Source organism: Ricinus communis, chromosome 8 (genome assembly GCF_019578655.1).
Source record: "Ricinus communis isolate WT05 ecotype wild-type chromosome 8, ASM1957865v1, whole genome shotgun sequence".
In the NCBI taxonomy this organism is placed as follows: Eukaryota; Viridiplantae; Streptophyta; class Magnoliopsida; order Malpighiales; family Euphorbiaceae; genus Ricinus; species Ricinus communis.
Window position 1 is genome coordinate 3,936,136 of NC_063263.1, and position 23,936 is coordinate 3,960,071.

General features: G+C 34.1%; 1 protein-coding gene across 1 annotated transcript; it reads right to left on the reverse strand.

Moving 5' to 3' along the window:
• Nucleotides 1-13,158: 13,158 nt before the first annotated feature.
• LOC112536710 (receptor-like protein EIX2) lies at nt 13,159-16,704 on the reverse strand. Its single transcript, XM_025159552.2, has one exon. The coding sequence runs from the start codon at nt 16,599-16,601 to the stop codon at nt 13,353-13,355; it is 3,249 nt and encodes a 1,082-aa protein (XP_025015320.2). The 5' UTR covers nt 16,602-16,704; the 3' UTR covers nt 13,159-13,352.
• Between the last annotated feature and the right edge of the window lie 7,232 nt (nt 16,705-23,936).

Here is a 23,936-nt window from a genome sequence, read left to right on the forward strand (position 1 = left end):
TTCTTTCATGAGGAAAACCCAAGTCAATCTGGTATGATCATCAACAAAACTTACAAATCATTTAATGCCCAAAATATTTTTAACCCGAGACGGGCCCTAAATATCACTGTGAATGAAAGAGAAAGGTTGTAAAGGAGAATAACTTTGAATATGGTATGGATTTCTTGTATGTTTAGCAAGTTGACAGATTTCACATTGAAATGAACTTGAATTTTTATTGATGAATAATGAGGGAAATAATTTGGCAAGGTACAAAAAACTAGGATGACCAAATCTAAGATGACATAGCATTATTACATTATTATTAATAGAGTATGACATCGACAATGATGATTTATTCCTAGAAGATGCAGATGATGTGCAATAGGAACTATGAGTTTTGCTTGTAACATGCCTATCTACTTAAAGAAATAGAGACCTACCCACTTCTCTAACACTACCAATCGTCCTCCCCGAGTGCAAATCCTAAAAAAGGCAATAAGAGGAACACAATTTAACAACACACTTGGAGTCTTCGGTGAGCTTACTGAGAGATAACAAATTGCATGAAAGTTTAGGAACCAAAAGAACTGATTGTGATTTAATTTCTAGTGAAATAAAAATAAATCTGATGCCAACTACTGGGAAAGAATAAGAACGAAATAGAGAAGCATCACCCATTATATGATTAGATGCTCTGGAGTCCACTATCCATGAACTTGTTTTTTAGTTTTTCCACTAAGAACATTGTTCAAGATACCTTTTTGGAGCTACAAAACTGGTTACAAGATGAGGATGCAAAAATAGAAGCATGATTCTGCCCAAACATCTTTTGCAAAAGTTCAAGTTGTTCCTTGCTAAATAAGGTAACTTCAATTTTTGAGGCTTCATCAGTGGTGTTTATTGTTAATCCTCGACTTTCACACTCGCAAATTAGGCATTAGTTTTTCTGCTAGAATCCTTCCTCAAACTTCATCTAGGTCCTTCTTAAAGCTCAAAAGAAATTTTTAGATTCACTCATTTTCCACAATCTTCTTGTACTTGGTTGCATCTTGAGGACAATCCCATTCAAGTTCTTTAGAAACATCAAGTATTTGCCAATACCGAGTAAGAAAATTGTAGTATTTAGTGACAGAGCATTCACCTTGTCTCAAATCATGGAAGATGCCTTTTATCTCGAAAATATATAAAGTATTTTCATTATCAGAGTATGTTTCCTTGGCAATATCCTAGATTTCCTTTTTTGTCTTGTAGTGCATGAAATTTTGGCTAATCTCAGTGTCCATCATATTGATTAACCATGAAATGACTTTGATTTTTTGCTTTCCATTATCTGAATTTCGGATCATCCTTTGATTGTGGAGGCACAACACCTGTGAGGTTGTCATCTTTCCCTTTTCAGCTTATGAAAAACATGATGGAGTGTAACCATTGAAGGTAATTTTTGTCCATTGAGTTTATGGCCGGTGATCAGAATAACGGAGGTTTCAGAGTGGTGAGACGTCGGAACATACTTAAAAACAGAGATGACGTCAAAGGTGGAACTCTTTTCTGATGTCATCCCTTGGTTGAATTTCACCATGATTAGGATTTCATATTAGGCTTTGATACCATGTAGAATTTGAGAGGAATAATTGTAATGATTTCTATTCCATTGGTGAAAAATAATTTACAAGAGAATATACACTGATTTTCAATGACAAGACTAAAAAAATCAGAACCTAGAAAATAGGAATAAAATTAGAAACCTACTCTAAGTACTAATCTATAAATCAAGAAATATAATACATAGAGAAAAACAAACTAAGTAGAAAATTAAAAAATAACATAACTTGATTTGACAGATCTCATATTATTTCAAGAATCGCATAAATCCACAGTTTTAACTTGGAGGGTTCGAGAACTTCCGAGGAGGTCCCCTATCCTGGAATTTCTCTGAACCAAGCACATTTAACTTTGGAGTTCCCATAACTCCAAGACCAAACAACCAAAAGGCGCCTCATGTGATTAGTTTAAACTCTTTACATATATGTTACCAATCATTCCCCACCCCATTTCGATGTGCAATTTGATTCATTCATGTACCCCCGTACCTTAGAGTGCTGCCATCCTAGAAGCTTGCCAGAAGTCGCTCCTTGTCCAGGCATCCTATCTTTTCTTTGCCTTGGCGATCACTTCCCGCCCTCGTTGGACCGCTCTCTAGGCCAAGTTGTCACATGCCCACCAGCTTCCGCTTGGTTCGTCCTCAAACCACACATCTACTAGAGGGGTCTTGCTCTGATACCATTTGTAACGATCCAGAATCAGATCACATATGAGATATTGTCCGCTTTGGCCCCCGCTGGCCTCACGATTTTATCCCTTTGGCGGGTTCGAGAACTTCCGAGGAGGTCCCCTATCCTAGAATTTCTCTAAACCAAGCACGTTTAACTTTAGAGTTCCTACAACTCCAAGACCAAACAACCAAAAGGCGTCTCATGTGATTAGTTCCAATTCTTTACATATATGTTATCAATATTTTCCCACCCAATTTTGATGTGCAATTCGATTCATTCATGTATCCTTGGACCTTAGAGTGCTGCCATCCTAGAAGCCTGCCAGAAGCCGCTCCTTGTCCAGGCATCTTATCTTTTCTTTGCCTCGACGATCACTTTCCTCCCTTGTTGGACCGCTCTCTAGGCCAGGTTGTCACATGCCCACTAGCTTCCGCCTGGTTCATCCTCGAACCACACATCTACTAGAAGGGTCCTGCTCCGATATCATTTGTAATGATCCAGAATCAGTTTACATGAGATATTGTCCGCTTTGGTCCCCGCTGGCCTCACGGTTTTGTCCCTTTGGCGGGTTCGAGAACTTCCCAAGAGGTCCCCCATTTTGGAATTTCTCTGAACCAAGCACATTTAACTTTAGAGTTCCGACAACTCTAAGACCAAACAACTAAAAGGCACCTCATGTGATTAGTTCCAACTCTTTACACATATGTTGTCAATCATTTCTCACCCCATTTCGATGTGCAATTCGATTCATTCATGTACCCCCATACCTTAGAGTGCTGTCATCCTAGAAGTCTGCCAGAAGCCGCTCCTTGTCCAGGCATCCTATCTTTTCTTTGCCTCGGCGATCACTTCCTGCCCTTGTCAGACCGCTCTCTAGACTAGGTTGTCACAACTAGTGTGTTTTGATAATATAAAGATGTGTGTTTCAAAAAATATACCATAATATACTAAAAATATACTAAGTGCAATTTAAAATATATGAAAATATAATTAAATAAAATAAAATAATTATTAAATGGTAACAAAAATATACTAAAAGAATACCAATAAAATATCAAAAGGATATCATAATGCAGTTCCAAAAAACAGTATAAATAAAAAAAATTGCAAAAAAATTGTAAAACAAAACTCTTTGAGAAAAAAGTCATATGTTTTTACCGTAAAATTTTTCCCCCACTTTCCCATACCTTTATAAAAGAAATCTTTAGACTAAAATAACCTTTTCCTTACCTTTTCTTATTTATTTGTAATGCTCATAATAAAAATTATATTCATTTCATTTATTTAAATAATTAGGAGATAATTTAAATTATATTAATCTTTTTAAAAAAAAATTACATTAATGAGTAGTTTTTTTTTATTTTTTTTAATTTTATAAAAATAAAATTACAATAATTTCTCTAAGAAAATAATATAAATAGTTAAATATTTATATCTGTTTAGTTCTTCTAATAATAATTTTAGTATGATGAATATCAATAGAAAAATTAAAAATAAATTTTATTTTGCATAAAATCATTCAATGTAATTTTTATACATTTTTAAATATTTTTAAACAGTTTTTTAAATGGCTTTTGATGATAGTTTTATATTTTTATAAAATATTATATTAATCTTTCATATTATGTTAAACTTTCATTGTCATACATATTCATAGTAATAAGTTGTAAATTCATTAAACATATATTGTAGATTCATTGGTAGCACAATGTAGGTTTATCAAGAATTTACTGTTAAATATAATTGTAATCAGCATGAACATTAAGTGTTGATTATAAATATATCAAATATAAAATTTAGATTCATCATTGTCAACTATAAATTCATCGATTGACATATAAATTTATCTTTTTAATTTATAAATTTCTGGACTATAATTTGTAAATTTCAAGTGTATGTACATGTGATGAACTTATAATTCATAATTTATGAATCTTTTTTAACTTATGAACCTATAATTTTTTTTTATAAATTTCTAGACTATAATATATGAACCTCAAATATATTTGTATAATGAATCTATAGTTTATAATTTATGAACTTTTTTTTTTAATATTCTTTTTTAATGAAGAAGTTCAATTTTTTTTTGGCAGGAGGCAAATCTGGATAAGGCGTGACCACGCCTTGTTCCCAAACATCTTCTGTTCTGTTTTATATAAAAAATAAATAAAAAATCTGTTGTTACTCTTACAGAAGCTCGCTTCCTACAAGGCGTGACCACACCTTGTTTCAAGCCATCTTCTATTTTGTTTTGAAAAACTGCACTTCAAGATTACAGAAGCTCGCTTCTTACAAGGCGTGACCATGCCTTGTTTCAAGCCGTCTTCTGTTTCGTTTTGAAAAACAGCACCTCAAGATTATAGAAGCTCGCTTCTTATAAGGTGTGGCCAGCCTTGTTTCAAGCTGTCTTCTGTTTTCACTTCATTTTTTTTTTTACAAAAGCTCGCTTCTTATAAGGCGTGACCACGCCTTATTTCAGATCACCTTCTGTTTTATTTTGACATTTTTTTTTCATTTTTTTTTACAGAAGCTCACTTCTTACCGCGTGACCACGCCTTACTTCACATAATCTTCTATCCATTTTTTTATTATTTTTTTATTTTTTTTATTATTTTATTTTATTGTTTTTGATTTAAAAAAAAAAATAAAAACAAAAAAGAGAAAAAGAAAGAGACAGTGAGAAGGTTTCCCAACAGTCACTATTGCTTCTTATTTTTCTATGCAGCAACAGCCACTATTCACTTCCGCCTCCTCCGCCCGAACATATAAACCTCCACCGATCATGGTACGCCTTAAGACTACCGCTCGAAAGAGAACCTCCACCTGCTGGCAAGGTAAAGGGACATCTGACAATCCCGGCGACACGATTGTCGTACCTCAACCAAAACATAGCGAAGCCGACCACCCTTCAGACGCTACTGCCATTCCTCAACCCAACCCTAACGAAGCAGATCCACCTACGGAGATGACAACAATACCTTAAGAGTCTAACGCGACAGTCTCGCCCGACATCGATGAAATCACAGCCCCGCCCACTGCCGACGCAACAGTTCGTCCAGACAAAACAACAGCAGCCGCTCGGAACGATGGTAAAATCACATTTAGGCGAACTCGCCTAGGGAAAGGGAAAGATGTCCTACCACCATCGGAAGCTGAATTGACTGGATTTTTGAAATTCACTACCAAAGCCCGAAAGGACAGGTACGCTGATGTACGAACACGAGCAATTTACCCAGGTAAGTATGTCGACACTCATTCTCTTGAAAAACTGGATAGAAAATAAGATTTCGATACTTTGATAGCTAGTATGTGGTGGAAAACCTTAGTGACTGTTAGATACCCCACATTTGTTGAATTGATTAGAGAATTCTACACAACCTTTCAGTTTGAAACACTAGAGAATTTCACATTTCATAGTCCTAGAGTTGTGTGATATCAACTCCTAGGCAATGAATTTAAGCAATCCATCACTGAATTCAATTTGGCCCTAGGATTTATTGACACTGAATTTTCTCTAACCAATTAATACAAGAGCTCTACCATAGATTTTGTTAATAATTTTGATCAGGAAAAACTTTGGCATGTCTTCTAACCCAATGCATTACGATCCTAGCAACTCCAAAGGTGGGTATCTTAATAAACCTGAATGGGTTTACATGCAATGATTTTTAGCATTCAGCTTTTATGGTAGAAAAGACACAGCAAATGTATATACAAAAGCTGAACTTTATTTTATTTGGTCCATGTTGCATAATAACACAATCAATTTGGATTTTTGGTTGGCTTCACAGATCAAATTTGTGTTGACTCGTAAAAAGCATTTATGTTTAGGTTTTTTAATTACTCATTTGGATGTTCGCCTCCAATTGCTTGATCTCGGTAATACTAACTTACATATTGCTTGTGAGATAGAACCATTGGACATTGCCTGTTTGATGAAGATGCACGTGCTTGTGGAGCATAATGGGGTGTACTCTTTCCAAAAGCCTTCTCTGCACGGTCAAGGCGATCCTCTAAGATCAAGGAAACGATCTTGCCCAACGAGCAGTCTTCGTGATCCAGAGGATTCCACTGAACTAGATTTTAAAGCCCGATTGGACAAGGTGGAACAAAAAATTTCAAAGATGGAGAGAAATTTAGACGCCTTGATGAAACACTAGGGAGTTCAACCCCCCTACCCACCATCACCATAGACTACTCCATCCAAGTGGCTCATAAAACAGGGGAGTACCACATCTCTTTTCATTTATTTTGAGAGCCATTTTCCTTTTGATACATCGAGGACAATGTATAGTATAGGTGTGGGGGAGGATAATCACATGATCTCTTTTTGAAAACATCTTTTTATGCTTACAATTAGGTATGCTTTAATTCATATGTGCTACTTTTTCTTTTGTAATCTTGAGTTTTATTTTGATAACCTGGAATACCATGTAAGTTAGAAATACATTTTTGGTTTGAATTTCAATGTATGAAAAGGGATAAGCATGATTAGTGTTTCTTTAAAAACTATCTGAAGGTATCTCATTAGTTTATTGATTGATAAATGCACAAGACTTGATACAAATATAAACATTCAAGTGAACTTTTGAGCCTTAGAGCAGTTCATTATATTTTGCTCTGATTGTTTTTGATGAGTGTTATCAAATTAGTATGATTATTCTAGAACTTGCTTCTGAATTCATGTTGAGACCACATTTTTGGATTGATGCTTTAATATGATAAGGGCATTTAGGATTAACCTATTCTTAGACTCTTAAAAGACCTACTTTGTTGATTTTCCTTTTAGTCAGCCACTTTGAGCCTATTTTCTTTTTTCTTATTTTTAACACATGTTGTTTAACCCAAGGCCTTTCGTTTGCTACCTCTATTTTTCTACCCTTGTCAAGACAAGAAGGGAAGTGTTGCATGGTACAAATAAAACAGAGAAAAAAAAAGAGACAACACAAAAAAAGACAATGAAACAGAGAAAGAAAAAAGAAAAGGAAGAAAAAGAGGAAAAGAAAGTTGATATCTTTCCTTTCATGAAGAGGAGAATTGAAGAAGTATTCATCAAATATACTGAATTAAATTGTTACTCCTCACAAGTTCTCATATAAAATGTGGAAATAAATATCAACTTTTGAAATTTTTTGTGGTATGTTTCATGGATGTGACATAAGTTATCATGCAAGAACCTAATCTTTTTGTCTTAATTATGAAATATTTCAATTTTTCCTTTTATCATACTCTTTCCTAAGCCCCATTACAACCCTTGTAAAGTCTCTTTGATTTTTGCATCTAATTCATGTGTAGTGGTGGAGACTTGATTGATTAGCAAGCTTATGGTAATAACATGCTATGTTTTGAATCTGAGAGTAAATGCACCCTAAACACTTTTAGAGTATTGAGTGAAACCATGTGAGGGTGTTAACTCTCGTTGCTTTAAGTTTGATGAATTATTGAGATACCTGTTCTTTTTACAAAATTTATCCTATGAGTGCTAATCTCTTGATTGTCATTATTATTCAGCTCATTAATGTATGTTTAACTTATTTGGTATTTGAGGAGATTAAAAGAGATGAAAGGAAGGTTAAAAGGAGAATGGTATGTTAAATTGAGGTATGCTTGAGGACAAGCATAAATTAGGTGTGGGAGAATTTGATAAGTCACAAATAGTTATATTTATTGTGTTTAATTCCCTTGCGATTTGGTTGAATAATGTACTTAATTATGGAAATTCTGTTTATTCTGACTTAGGTGATGAAATATCAAGGATGGAGCAAAATTCAGCCTAAAGACATGTTTGAAGTCATCATTTGTCAAAAAATCAAGTCTTTTGGAGGAGGTGCAGAAATCTGCACAGAAGATCACTGTTGACAAGGCGTGACCACGCCTTATAGCCCATGAGCTCCGCAAAAATCTGTGCAGAAGACTACTGTCAACAAGGCGTGACCACGCCTTGCGTCCCATGAGCTACTAAAAGATGCGAAAGAGAGCTTCGAAATTTTCAGAGATTAATTTGTGATGCACCTATCCCTAGTTAATTTCCTTTATCTTTGGAAGTATTAGATTAATAGAACTTTCTTCCATGCATTTAGGGTTTTAATTTATTTAGATTACTCTTAATCTTATCTTTCCTTATAGGGATAAGATTAAATAGAAAGCATATTTCTTTTTTATAAGGATTCTACTATTAGGGTTTAGGGTTTTACTTCCTATATAAGGACGACCGGAAGTACTTTTATTCATTCATATTCTTATTCTTCTTCTATTCTCTACAATTCTTGTGAATTCTTACTCCACCATGAGTGGTTAAGTTTTTAGTTTCTAATTCAAGAGTGAATAAATTCCAATTGTGATTTTGTGAGGCTTTGTGCTTAATAGAATTCTTCTTTAATTCAAGTATTCTTTATTTCTTGTTCTTATTATTTATGAATTATTGATATTGATTGAACTAACGACTTAATTTTGATATTGATTTTTCTATTGCTAAACTTTGAGTTTGTGATCCGTAATTGTCATGAACGATTGACACAAGTAGCAAGGAGTTGGCTCATGTGTGTGTGATTACGGCTTATTCGAATTACATAGCTTGCATGATAGGCTCTAGGGAAATAAAAGAACAAGGTTATTTCAATTGCAGTTATCTCAATTAAATTGATGTTGGTTTAGTCATTCTCATTATTCTTAATGCTATCATTAAGTGATACGGAACACTATCATGCCTAGTTGACTAATGGTGACTTTTGATTTGAATGTTGGGTTTGAGTCAATTATATTAGAAAAATTATACTTATTACGGCTTTTTCGAATAAGTAGACTAAGTACTTGAATAGAAGAATTGATATTTTAGCCTATGATCATGATTACAATTGGATGGATATAGCACTCTTGAATTGGAAATTTGTTAAGATTGATTTTTATTTACTTTAATATTCAGCCTTCATTATTTTCTGCTTATTTATAATTTTGATTCAAACATTCAAAATCCCCCTTTTTATTTTACTTTGAGAAGCTATCCATATTGGTTCCCTTGGGATTCGACCTGGTTTCACTATTTCTACAAGTTAGTTTAGAAAAATCAATAATTTATTTTGAAGGGGTTCAACAACCCGTTCAATGAACTTATTATTTTTAACTTATGAACCTATATTTTTTTATGAATTTCTAGACTATAATATATGAACCTCAATTATACGTGTAATGAACTCATAATTTATAATTTATGAACTTATTGTTTTTAATCTATGAATCTATAGTATATTTTATGAGTTTTTAGACTATTCAAATACCCGAAACTTTCCTTTTAATAATAATAATATTAGTATTAGTTAATAACGAGTTTTATTTAAATTAATATTACATTATTACTAATTAATTTATTTGGGATGATTTAAAAATAGAATTTCAATGCTAGATAAAAATAAGGGAGTTATTTTTTCATGTCTAATTAGTTTGATTTTTAAGAAATTAATTAAGTAAATTTTTTAGGTAATAAATTATATTTTTGGTCACTACATTTTATCCCCGTATGAGTATATGAATTAAATTTTATATTTGAGAGTTATGAAAGAATTAATAAATAATATTTTATAAAAGAATTTATTTAGGAATGAAAAACTTTAATTACCTAATGGGGTTGATTTTAATTGAGAAATAGTTAGAAATTGATTAATTAAGTTAATTAAGTGTTAGGATTAAATTGAAAACTAATTTTAGAATAAGGATTAAAAATATAATTGTTTTAATTTGGGGTTTTAAATGAGATTTATATGGTTGGTATTTTTGTAATTAAAGGTGTTGGTCGAGGTATTTTAGTAATCTCACATTTAGAAGCAAGGGTAAATAAGTAATTCTATATTTTTAATAATTCTAATTTAGCCCAAATTAAATAGTTAGGGGCTTAATTGAAAAGCTAAAGAAAAGTTTAAGGATTAATCAGAAATTTTGCAGGACGAAATTGTTGTAATTAAAGAAGTTGAGGGACTAAATGGTAAAGAAGAAAAGTTCAGGGACCAAGTTGATATAGAGAAGAAAAGGAAAAGAAAAGAAAGAAGGAAGAAAGGAAGGAGGAGAAAGGGAAATCGCGAAGGAGAAGAGAAGCTTCAGCTGCGGCGTCCATGGCAGGCCGTCGGGGGCGCAACGGAGCTGGCCGATGAAGCGATTAGCATCGGCGAGCAAGGCGGCAGGGAGCGATGGCGTCAGCAGCGGTATGTAAGAAAGAAAAGGGGGCAGCGGTTGTCACCGCCGTTCCAAGCGTTCCCGACAGCCAATGGCGGCGAGGTGAAGGTAGCCGGAATTTTGAGCTTTTCTGGAGAGTTTTGACAAGGGATAGATGATCGGAAGGCATTTCTAGACTCTCCTCAGCTCAAGCTTTCCAATGGCACCGATTTCACGGCGATCCGACTCCGTTTGGAAATCGACGGCCGAGTTCGTCTGTAAATCTCTCCGGATAATCAGGGGTTGGATTGGAAGATCGAAAGCTGGGATCGTCATCAGCACCTTTCTCGAGTCTGTATGCGCGTTCGGATCGTCGATCGAACTCCGGCGGCTGGAGGCGAGTCGACCGAGTGATTAAGCATCTCGGTAATTCTCTGGCCCGTAGATTTTAGAGTTCATTGATGAAAATTGTGTGATTATTTATTATTTTGAGTATTAGAAAAATTATGTGAAGTGTATTAGTTAAAATAATAAATTGTGGACCTTCTACCAGTAATCATGTTTTGTATTGTATGGCGGAGTCGGGAAAAATAATATAGTGTGATAGCCCGACTCCAGTTAAATAAATTGTTGAAACATTTGAAGTGTTTTCTGGCAGGTCTTGGACCCGTAATACAGGGGCCTAGACATCCGTGTTTAGGAGAGATTCTACCGAATTTTCGGTAGAATTTACCCGAGTCGAGATTTTTAGACAGTCAGTCCTACGAGTCTAGACCTAGGGTTAATTGTCAAATGTTTTAATGTTATTGATTGAATTTTTTTTCCGTGATTAGATAATCCGTCAGTTCGGCTCGCTCCACCCGAGGCATCGAAGCAGAGCTGGAGGTCGTCAGAAATGTGAGTTAAAGTCATATGTCTGTTTACATGTGTCATGCCAAGATTTTATGAAATAATTCCGATTACTTGAATTAATATTTTAGTTATTTATTTATTCACTATTTATATATATTTTATTTTCTGCGTTATGATTTTATTGATTGGGTGTTGACTCGGGATAGGACGGTAGTAGAACATGCCACCTGATGGGTTGCATCAAGACCGCGTGCGCATCGGTATGAATCTGAGACAGGTAGTAAAAGAGTAAATTTAAAAAAATAAATTTAGGACTTGTCCTGGTCTAGCATTACTCTCTAGGCTGAGTAGAGTGAGTTTGCCGGAGTAAGGGTCCCTGGTCGAGCATTGCTCTCTGGGCACCGGCTTATTTGGAAACTTAAGTGACCAGACTGGACTTGAGGACCCTAGTCGAGCTTCGTTCTCTGGGCGCTAGTCTTATTAGAGTAAGAGAGCTGAAAGGCTAAGACTGTTAGTGATAATTAAGTGACCGACCTGGATTTAAGGATCCTGGTCGAGCTTTGCTCTCTGGGCACCAGTTCTATTGGAATGAAAGAGTCGAGACTGTTAGTGATGAGGCTAGGGTTCTACTGAGGTATTCCGTCCCGTGGTATGAACTAAAATTAATTTTGTTTTATTTTACAGAAGCATAGCATGACACGTATTTTATTTTAATTAAATAAATATTTTATTAAAGTATTTAAATTCGTTTTGGGATATATGATTTTAACTCACTCTCGAGACTGACAGTTTCAATTTCACAGTTTTTCAGGTGATTGTTAGTCTTCCTGCAGTTCTTATCTAGCAGCCCGACTCTTCATCATGGGGTTAATGTAATCGATTTTAGTATGTTTGACTTGTAAAATTCTAGATTCTTCGTAGTAGAAATTTTAGACTTATCAATGTTTAATTTTATATAGATTCAAGTCTCGCCTAATTATGCTGGCGGACCGAATTTAATTTATAGTACCCATTGATTTAAGGTTAATTGTGGAAAAAGTGCTTTGGATTGAGTCCGGTTTTCAATTTGATTGAGTTAGTGAATAGTCAGGCTTACTACGGGATTGGTGGCCTTAAACCTACTCATTCCCTAGTGCCGGTCACGGGTCCACAGATCGAGTCATGACAACTATAATATATGAACCTCAAATATAAATATAATGAATCTATAGTTAATAATTTATGAACTTGTTGTTTTTAATCTACGAATATATAATTTTATGATTGATGTTTATAATTTTTACTCATGAATTTATGTTCATAATCTGTGATTATATTTTATAATTTATAATTATGAATATACAATAATTAATTTTAGTGATTCATTATTATTATTAAATTTTTAACAATTAAATTATTATTAGATAAAAAAATAATTTAAATTTAAATTTTGTAAAATAATGTAATATAATTTAAAGTATGAATGTTTATTAAAGTGGGACGATTTTTATATTCACAAAATTTTAAATCATTGACAAAGTTTCGTGTAATTTAGTTTTAAATCATCAAAGTGTTAATATGTTATTAAAAATAAATTCAGTTTGTAATAAAAAATATAAAATCACTGAAAATATAAAATTAAATTAAAAGTATATAACTAAATTATTAATAATAAGATAATAGAAAATAAAGAAAGACATAATAATAGAAAAAACATTATTTATTTAATGTAAGACAACATTTAGTATCTGAAGAAAAAAAAAATATTATGGCGCACATATCTGGCGCGCTTGGTACACAAAAGAATGATAGACTTGATGATATAACAATTGCTTCCTTGCGATCATAGATTTGCTGTGCTGAGATAATTACCTTTCTTTTTTCCCACTTACTCCTGTCAACTTACAGTCAAAACAAGAAAACCACAAACTCAGCTTCAAAACATATGATTTTCCATAACCACAAACTGCAAGGCCATATAAACTTATCCAAACATATTTTACTGCTTATACTTCAAGACCACACATTACAGACACCCTCACAACAATTCTGAAGTTAAACTCTGTGACAAACTTATTCAAATATAAACACATTCTGAACCCTATTCTGCCTCTGAAAGACAATCTAGAATCTACGACGGTTCACAATATGTACATAAAACCAGACCCAAATTTTGTTCCACAAATCCTCCAGAAAGTTGAAGTATAAACGTCTCCATCTTTTGTTAAATGCTAGAGGACCTACTACTACCCAAAAACCTATTACAAATCCAGGTGCAATGCTCACATAAAAGTAAAACCAATCTATTGCTTCAGGTGATCCATTTCCACCATCTTCTGTTGTTCTTTTCTCAATGTCAGGCTTTTCACCATCGCCGCTGCAGCTTTGAGTGAGTGGAGGTCCACACAAGTTGTTGCCACTGAAACTAGATGAATCGAAACTTTGTAATTGGGTGCTTGAAGGAATTATTCCTGATAATTTGTTACTAGACAAGTTCAAATTATTCAGGAATGTCAAGCTTGACATGCTTTGCGGAATTTCACCAGACAATTGATTGCGGGAGAAATCAAGAATTTGTAGTGCCTTCATAGCACCTATATTCTCAGGAATTCTTCCAGTTAAAGAATTGTGTGCTAAATTCAAAAATAGCAACCCTCTAAGACTTGTCATTTCTTCAGGAATCTCTCCAGATAATTTGTTATTTGAAAAGTCGAGACTCCTTACGAACCCGAGAGTGGTGCTATATTCAACTAACTTTCCATTTCTCTCAATCAAGGAACTTTCAGAATAAGTCAATGTAGGACCATAGTCGACAAGAACTTTCCCGTCTTTCAGATAACTTGTTCCGCTAAGCAATGCTGTGAAATTATTAATACATCTTGGAATAGTACCATTGAGATTGTTATTTGCAAAATCCAAGATTACTAAAGCAGTCATGCCGCAGAGCTCCTCAGGTATGAATCCATGAAACTTATTGCCACGAAGATTGAGAATCAATGTCCCTTGAAAATGTTGCCCCATCCAAGTTGTAATCTCTCCACTTAGTTCATTTCCACTCAAGTCAAGTACTTGTAGTGATGTGCAATGTTTGAGTGAAATTGGCATTTCACCAGAAAGATTGTTGTTGCGAATATTCAATACACTAAGCTCACTTAAAGTTCCAATGGACTCTGGAATATTCCCGCTGAAATAATTGTTGCTTAATCTTATGACGTTTGTGTAATTCCAATTCATCCAACAATCTGGTATCTCTCCCGAAAAAAGATTTTCTCCAAGGTTAAGAACGTTTATGGTCCTCGGCTTGTAGCATAAAAAACTAGAGATTGATCCAGAAAATGAATTATTAGAAAGATCTAGCCCGAAGGGATTGGAAGAGATAAAGGGCATAGAACCCCCAAAATTATTTGAACTCAAGTCAATCAATGAGTAATCAGAATCATCAATGGATAAATATGGAATGGTGCCATGCATTTGGTTATGAGATAAATTAATCTGGTAGAGTCTGGAAGAAAAATTATGGAACCACGTGGGAAGGGTACTTGAAATGGTTGAATTAGACAAGTCAAGATACGCCAAATATTTTAGGGAATGAATCCAGGTGGGGAATTGAGGACCAACTTTCCAACATTTCAAAGATATGGTAGAAACACGTTGAAATGCAGGAAACCAATCAGGACTAACTCTCAGACGTAGCTGGTTACTAGATGCCTTAAACGTCGCCAAATTTGTGAGGTTTGCAAAGTGAATTTCTGAGATTTCACCCTCCAATGAATTGTTGGAAATATCTACATAGTTTAACTTTGAAAGCATCCCAAAATCTATAGGCAGACTCCCATTTAGTTTGTTATTCCCAAGGTCTAGACTTATCAAGAAATTCAGCTCTCCTAAATTCTCTGGAATTGGACCAGAAATCAGATTGTCATTAAGATCCAGGTAAGCTAGATTCTTAAATTTCACAAGACGGTCAGATAAATGACCTGACAGTTGAGAGGAAGGCAAAATTAATGACTCGAGTATGTCAGAAACACATCCGGATAGAATTTCAAACACCTCATTTATCTCCTGGCTCAATTTGTTGATTGACAGTTCAAGTGACCTCAAATTGCAAAGATTTCTGAACCATGTTGGAATTCCTCCTTCAAGACTGTTACGAGACAAGTCAAGGCTGCTAAGAGACGCCAAATTTCCAATGGCACTTGGAATATCTCCTTCAAGACTGTTACGTGACAAGTCAAGGCTTTTGAGGGAAGTCAGATTTCCAATGGCACTTGGAATTCCTTCTTCAAGACTGTTAAACGACAAGTCAAGGCTTCTGAGAGAAGTCAAATTTCCAATAGTACTTGGAATTTTACCATCCAAGTTATAGTTGGAGGCAAGGTGAAGAAGCTCAAGATGGGCAAGACCATGTAAGCAGTTGAATATGGAAGAGTTGAGACCACTGTCAGACAAGTAAAGTTCTCTCAGGGTGGTTATGTTCTGAAGATGAATAGGAATTGACCCAACAAAATTATTGGACGAAAGATCAAGAGTAGCCAGAGTTGTAAGGCGAAAAATCCAACTGGGAACTACAAAATTATTTGCTGATAAATTAAGAGTGAGAAGGGATGAAAAGTTTACATTGGAAAGCAGAGGAATCGGATAAAGCTCACTGCCTGACAAATGCAATTCACCAAGAGAAGGGAGTGTGTTTAACACATCTAACCAATTAAATGCTTTACTAAGGTCCACCCCGCTAAAGTCAAGGAATTCTAGTGATCTAAGACTAGAAAGCCACTGTAAACTTTCAATATAAATAACAGCTGAAGTGTAAATAGATTTCGCATTTAGATTGAGATATTGCAAATTTGAGAGATTTCCCAGTTGATGAGGAATTCTTCCTCCAAATCCTGCACCATAGAGGTTAAGGTGTCTTAGACTCTCCATAGAGCCAAGGAATGGGGGAATCTGAATTCCTCCAAAATCATTGTTGCTTAGATCAAGGTAGTTCAAATGCTTCAAGTTGAGCAGAGATTGACTAACCTTACCTCTAAATGATGACCTCTCCAGATACTCTTCATAGAAATAGTAACCCAGGGCATCAGAGGACGAATAATACTCTTCTGAAGAAAGAATCTTAAGATGGAGTTCAGTGACATGGCCAGTGAAATTATCACAAATGACTCCATGCCATGTGCAGCACTCTGCATCAGCACCCCAAGATGCAAGCCTTTTTGAAGGATCTTGAAGTTCATCCTTGAACTTCATAAGAGCTTCCCTCTCAATTTGATTGCAGCCAACAGCAGCATTATAGCTTCCATGGCTGTGGACAAAACTAAAAGTAGTTGCTGCTATGAGAAACAGAAGTGAAACAAATGTAACAGAAGCAATCCTCATTGATATTTTAATGATAAGTAGTGCTTAAGCTAAATTATATATGTAGTAATGGATGAAATGAACCTTTCCAATTGACTGCTAGTTATAGTGTGTTCCACACAGAAGCATTTTCTTTGCTTTGCCACACAGCATTAATTATTTCTTGCTGCATGGGCAAGTCTTTGGAATAGGTTTTGCCATCTGCACTTGTTGGTTTTCATCTTAATTTTATTTTAATATTTTATCTAAACTTAACATACACACCTTAATAAATAAATAAAAATAATATGTATTATAAATATTTTATATTTTAATATTAAATAATTAGAATATATATTTTATTATTTAAAAGTATATAACCAATCACTAATCGTATTTGATATATATTAAGGCATACATTAAATTCTAGATTTAAAAATTTCCATTTTTCAAAATGTGCATAGACTTTAGACTAAAACGACTTCATTGACGGTTTAAATCAATCAATTTATATGTTTAATTTATATAGGTTATGGATTGACTTTAGACTTTAGACTATATTTTATAGGAAGTTTCGTGTTGCATGCATTGTTGGCTTCCCCTTGCATGAACAAGTCAAATTAAGGGATTTAAAATACATTTTCTTCTAATGGATTGTTTGTATTAACGTGTATATATTAAAAAACTATTTGGCAACTTCAGTGCCTATCAATCTACGAAGGATTGAATTGGTAGACTTTTCTTTTCTAAAAATGTCCTGCCATGAAAAGGAAAAGCAGAAAAATTATCAAATACAGAAGAAAATCGCAAACAAGCAATTGGAAGAAGACTCCTTGAGTGTAGAAATGGCAATGAGTAGGGTGCCGACCTATTTAAGGATATCCGAATCCGATTAAAATACATATAATCGAATTTGTTTTAAACCGTTTAAAAAATTATTTTTGTTATCCGAATACATTTCAAATCCGAATAAAAATACATGTATATTATTCGAATTCGATTAGAACCCATTTAAATTAAATAATTATTAAATATATTTAAGGATATTTAAATGGATAGCGGATATCCTACCCGTTTATATATATATTCGGATAATTAAATAGATATCCGTTTACCAAACCCGTTTACAATAATTAAATTTTAAAATATATTAATAAAAATTAATGTGAACAAAAAATACAAAATATAAACTAATCAAATTTAAATATTCAACTTTAAGTATTCAATATTATTAATACAATCCAAATATAAATTTAGTAAAATTTAAAACAATGTTCTAAATAATAAAAATATAATATAATATAATAAATTTTAATATAATCAGGTTTGAGTAACGGATACTCGCAAGTTTAAATTCGAACCCGACACGACAATACGTATAGTAAAATTAAATTCCAAACATGTTCCATACTCATTTATTATTACCCAAATCCATCCTATTAAGGTTCAGTCGGGTCGGATATCCAAATACTCGTCCGACTGTCATTCCTACTCGAATTAAGTCTTTCTGACATGAAAAATAAAAAATCCTGAAAAAAGTAACAGACTGACAAGAATGGCGTAAACTGCAGAAAAATATTTGAATAATAGCACTATATCGGCTGGTTCAATCGAAATCGGTGGTTAATGCGGGCCGATTTAGTTAAAATATTGAATTTATAATTGAACTGAATTGAATCGATTAAACTAGTTAATCGAAAAAATCGGTTCAATCAGTATTTTTTTTTATATAATTTTAAAACAATTATTAAAAAATATATAAATTATAATACTAAAAATTGAACTAACTTGTGTCTAACATCATTAGAATTTATATTTAAAAGAAAATTAATAGTTTGTTTAGAGATTTAGTGTATATAATATAAAGTTTTACAATTTATAGATTTTATTTTTTTTATTCTAAGATATGATTCTATTAATATGCATTTATATAAATTTATTATTTAATTATTTATATTTAAGTATTTAGACTTTATTAGATATGATTAAAAGTTGAAAATTTACTATCAATTTATTGTAATTATCATTATAAATTGTAATAAAAATGTAATTAATTTTTATTAAACTGGTCTGACCGGCAGTCTGACCGGTCTTACGAGTAATTCAACCAATCTAATCGGTTGAATCGATAAATGACATTTTAGCCAGTTCGTCCTCCATTCCAGTTTTTTAAACAATGTTGTAGAGTTTTTAGAATTTAAAAAGAAAATGAAAAAGAAAAAGAACGATGTTTTGGACTCTTTATACAGTATATTTATGTACCGATACATTAACAGGTTAACAGATTACCAACAAGTTAAATAATTTTATTTTTTTCTACATTTAACTTATATGTATTTTCTTATATAAGAGTTCATATTTCTTTTATTTACCCATTTGAAAAAAATAAATAAAAACATTAAAGAAAAGTAAGATTAAAGTGATAACATTAGAAAAAAAAATGATATAAACATAAAGCTATATTAGGAGTGTTTGCTATATTAGGAGTGTATCAATAATTCTATTTAATTCCTTCTAAGTACTTTTTCTTAATCTTCATTTGGATGTTAAGATTCTTATTAAAGTATAAAAAGTAAAAAATATCAGTAATGAAATGATATTAACGTGAATTATTGAGTTAATCTTTTTGGAATATAGAAAGTATTTTTCTATTTATCAAGTTTATATAGTTTAAACCAATTGTGAATTGTATTTGAATTTGATATAGCTTATATTTTCACTTAAACTAAGTTAATTTAAATAAAATTGTATAATTACAATTTTTGAGTTATATTTTGATTTGAATTAGGTGTAGGTTTAATCGGTTTAGATATATAAACGTGTCAATCTGTTAAAAGAAATTAAGTAAATTAATTATAGTCTAGAGATTATAACATTTAAAGTGTTGATAATTTTAATTTAGTTATTGTTCACTTAATTATATGAATAATAACGAGTTTAATTATTGAAATTCATATGCACTGTATACGGGCGAAAAACTATAAATTAAGAGGAGGGGAACAAAAAAAATACTTAAATCTCCTTGCTAAATTATAATAAATTTTTTAACTTAAATTATATTTATATAGTCATTTACTAATTGAATAATAGACTAAAATAATTACTTAATTAAAATATAATTCAATTATAATAAGAAAAGAATAAATTGATTAGAGTAAGGAAAGAGTAAAACTTAAAATATTAATTAAAGAAAAATGATAATGATAAGAATAAGAAAAGAATAAAATTGAATTACTTAATTATTAAAATATAATTTAATTGTTAATAAAAATAAATTTAATTAGAATAAAAATGAAAGAAATAATTAATAATAGAAAGAACATACATATCAATAATAAATTTTATGATGAAAAAGGAAAATTATAAATTTTATTGGTTAAATTAAAATAATATTAGATATAATAAAATAAAAAATAAAATTATTTATCATTTGAGAAATACTAAAACCTCTTATTTTAGTGTAAAATTTTATAATAGAAGCCCCCTTAATTTAGTTTATTAAATAATACTAAAATAAGAAAGTATAATGAGCATATTGACAATTAAATATAAGAACAAGAAATCGACTAAAACTCCATATTTATTTGGAAATTAGGGTTTTATAAAAGATACCAATTTAACTTCAAACTCTTGTAATTAATGATTAGATGGACAATGATTCTTCTAAACAAATAATTCACATAAGTCAACCTAAAGCTAATAATTCACTCTTGTAATTAATGATTAGATGGACAATGATTTTCCTTCTCTACCACCCACCCCTCTCCTTTCCTTTTCTTCCTTCCTTCTCTACTGCTCCCTCATCGCTCAAGGGCCGGAGCTACCTTGCCAAGCAGACTCTCTCCCCCTCCTCCACTTGCCAAGACCGCCCTTCCCATCCTCTTTCCCCTCTGCAGCACCATCGCTTTAGGGAAGGGGGTTGCCGTCCCCTTTTCAGCCTCCTACCAATGTCCATTCGGCCATCCGACGCCTGATTTCAATTTCCTCGCCCCGAAAACCCCCGGAACAAGTCTCCCCCGCCGATTTCCTCCACCGGCAGCTTCAGAGGAGCTTCATCGGAGCAACCTCTTTCCGACCCCGATCCGGTGCCTTCTGGCGAGTTTCCGGCCGAAACTCTCGTGTTTTCGGACTCCCTGCAACTCAAGCTTTGCGTAGGCGCTTCCAGATTCGAATTCCGACACCGTTAGCAGGACCAGGTTCCGAACCCTGATGTTTTTCTGACGCGTGTAATATTAAAATTTCAGCTCGATATAATTTTATTTAGACCTTAAAAATTATGTTGTAATTTTAGAAAAATATTGTTGCTATTAATTAACAATTATGAATAATTTAAAATTAATTAGATTTAATTAATTGTGATTTGTAGCGTGTTGCGGAGTCAGGAAAAATAATGTAGTTTTTGTGGCCCGACTTCCCTTAGTTAATCACAGAATATTTAAAGTATATGAACTATGCTAAGAAGGGGTCTTCTTTTGGCTATTTAATATCCTGCTTTCGCAAAGAAAGAAGATCCATTTTCCCACGTAGTTCGTCGGTTAAACCAACGATTCTTTTCTCAAAGTCAAAGTAATAGAGAGGTCTTTCATTTTCTTAAAAAAGAGAAGGGCGCTCAACAAGCGATTTTCAAAAGGTTAGTTAATTGCTTCTCATTGAAACAAAGAAATCTTTTGAAAAGTAAGAAGAAATGAGAGGGGAAAGAAGTTACTTGAGAGACCAGCTAGCCGAGATTGTGAGCTTGCTCAGTGAGAAAGGGAAGGAAGAGCCGCTATGGAGGGGGAGACCCCATATTATACCGGCATCTCTTTTAGTTCTTCGGTTTTAAATGGCCCTTTTCATATGAAAATCTGAATACGCATTGCGCTATATGCTGGGACTGTCTGCTTAATGGTACTCCTACTATGTTCATAAGTGGTGAACCACATGAATTCGGTAATTATCAGATTGGGTCTCGTATTAGGTGAAGGGAAGCTTTCAGTCTGTACTGGTTAGAATAAACAGACTAGTCTTAATTATGGCACCAAGAAGCATGGAGTGAAAAGAAGCCGAAGCAGGGGAAGATTGGTTCTGGACTCTATCAATCCCAAACCCAATTCAAATTTCAAAAGGGTAGTAGGGAGACATCTTCTGATCATGAGCATGTGCCTTTTGACGAGGGCCCACGCGAGAGTGGATCGAAAAGGGCCTCGCACCAAAACCCAGCGGCTTGTCTTGGTCGGGATGTTAACAGGGCAAATTTGGCCTCGTTATCTCTATCGATCTCACAAGTCTCTCTGGTATAGGCAAGGGCTCATCTGTGAATGAATCCATTTACTATATTCCTCTCCTCCTCCTCCAGTCTGGTCCCCTTCTTTGTATCGGTCTTTGTTGCGGAGCTGAGGTCGAAAGGAGCTTTGGGAATCAAAGGCAAGTGAGTATTTCGGCGAGGCGATCAATAGTGAATGCCAACTGATAAGGAGAGGTTTCCTAATCACGCTGGTGATCGTGTTCAGCAACTGATCCAAAGCTTCATCAGCGGCCTTTCTTACTGGTCTGCTGACTTATAGTTAGTTGTTTTGTATTAAGCATTCCTTATGAGACCTCCGGATGAATATCTACTGACAATGTATTCGACTGGTCGCCTGGGTTTTAATTAAGGAAGAAGGTGCTATTTTAGTTGCATTGCTTCTATTTTTTATTTTTACGCTGTATGGCTCGCCTGTAGGTGGGTAAAAAATTGTTATATGGAAGGGCAAGAGGCATTTGATACTTCTATCTCCCCTTCCGGTCATCAAGGAAGAACCTAAGCTAGCTATATAGCCAAACAAAGTCATGGAAAGGATAAGGAAAGAATGATGCAATAACAAGGAAATGAGTAATATAGGATGACAATATCCTCAATAGCTTCTGCCGAGTCAAATCTGTCTCCCAGGCCTAGATCCCGGATAACTGGAAATTCAATTGATAAGACCTTTGTAGCCAAGATCTTATTACGAATAATTCCGACAACTTTAGAAGAAAAAGAGGCATTTACCTATTACAGAGATGTTGAGCTCCGCCTTTGATCTGCGACTCCCTTGCCCTGAGCGCTGGGAGAATTGGCTCACCCGAGTACCACTGTTCGTTTTTCTTTTTACTACATAACAGCTAGATGTAATTATTGGCTCGGCAACCCTTATTCAAATGTTTAATTTGCCCCGCTAAGCCTCAAATATTCTAATTGAAGCAAAACTTCTACGTTACGCCCAGCGGCAAAGAGTAGATTCTCACCTTCTCTCTTCGAACAACTATTTTAGAAGTACACCGGGGCGCTTTCAAAGTGTCTTCGGGATACGCGAGTGGCGGTGTGTCTTTAAAAAAAGAGAAAAAAAGAATTTCGCATGAAAAAAGAAGTCTCACTCCTTCACCTTATCCATAACTTATGTCAATGGATTCGGGATCAAAGGTCAGCAAGGTCCGGGCCAAGAGCTTCACCGCGGGATGGAAGAGATAAGGCGGGAAGGGCTAGCAGAAAAAGGAAGGGCTGGAGGAACTTCTCGCAATGGATAAGAAACATCTTTAGCAGGGTAAGCCCCATCTCATTCAAAAAGAGAAAGGGCTGGTCGATCGGTCCAATGATGCTCTTCTAGCTTGACCTACACGACAAGGGAAAGATCAAAGGCGAGGTGGGAAATTCCCCGCACGAACTATCTGATCAAGTTTTCTTTTTCCTATCACAGGCAGCTGTCAAAGCCGTGTTTGATCATCACGTACATTCAATTGAAGAAGAAGTACACTCACTCCTCTTCTTGAGTCAAGCTGGATGGAAAAAAAAGAAGAAAAGTCAGCCGGGTAGTACGCGTGGGAACAGAACTGGTGTAACGGCTTAACCTCGTGGCACAAAAGAAGAGTGGGTCCCTGAAAGTTTCGATCGGTTAATAACATGGTAATTGCCCCTGCCAGTACTGGAAGTGATAATAAAAGTGGGAATGCTGTCACTAGAACGGACCATACAAATAGGGGTGATCTATGCATAGTCATTCCAGGTCCACGCATGTTGGAGATAGTTGTTATAAAGTCCTCTGTCCCATCGGATTCACCCTGATTAGCCTCTTATTCAGGCTCCAGGTGTTTAGTTGCATTTCAATCTCCTGGCCCAGGGGGATTTTGAGGTAAACCCATCTCCAGAATAATAAAAAAATGAGAATCAAAGGGCACTAAACCCGATATATATAATATTATATTATAAGAGAATTGAAGATGTGAGAAAGAGAAAGAGAGAGAGTTCTTAGATCCGCCTAAGAAAAATGCTTTTTTGGAACTCTTTTCTCCGTTCAAGCGGAATCACAACTGTGCTTAAATCCTTACTTCCACTGAAGCCGGGATGAGCAGGCACGAATTTCCGTATAGCGTCCTAGTTTT

Bases quoted from the DNA above. Each gene is read 5' to 3' on its own strand.
- LOC112536710 (XM_025159552.2), bottom strand. From the start codon at position 16,601: ATGAGGATTGCTTCTGTTACATTTGTTTCACTTCTGTTTCTCATAGCA.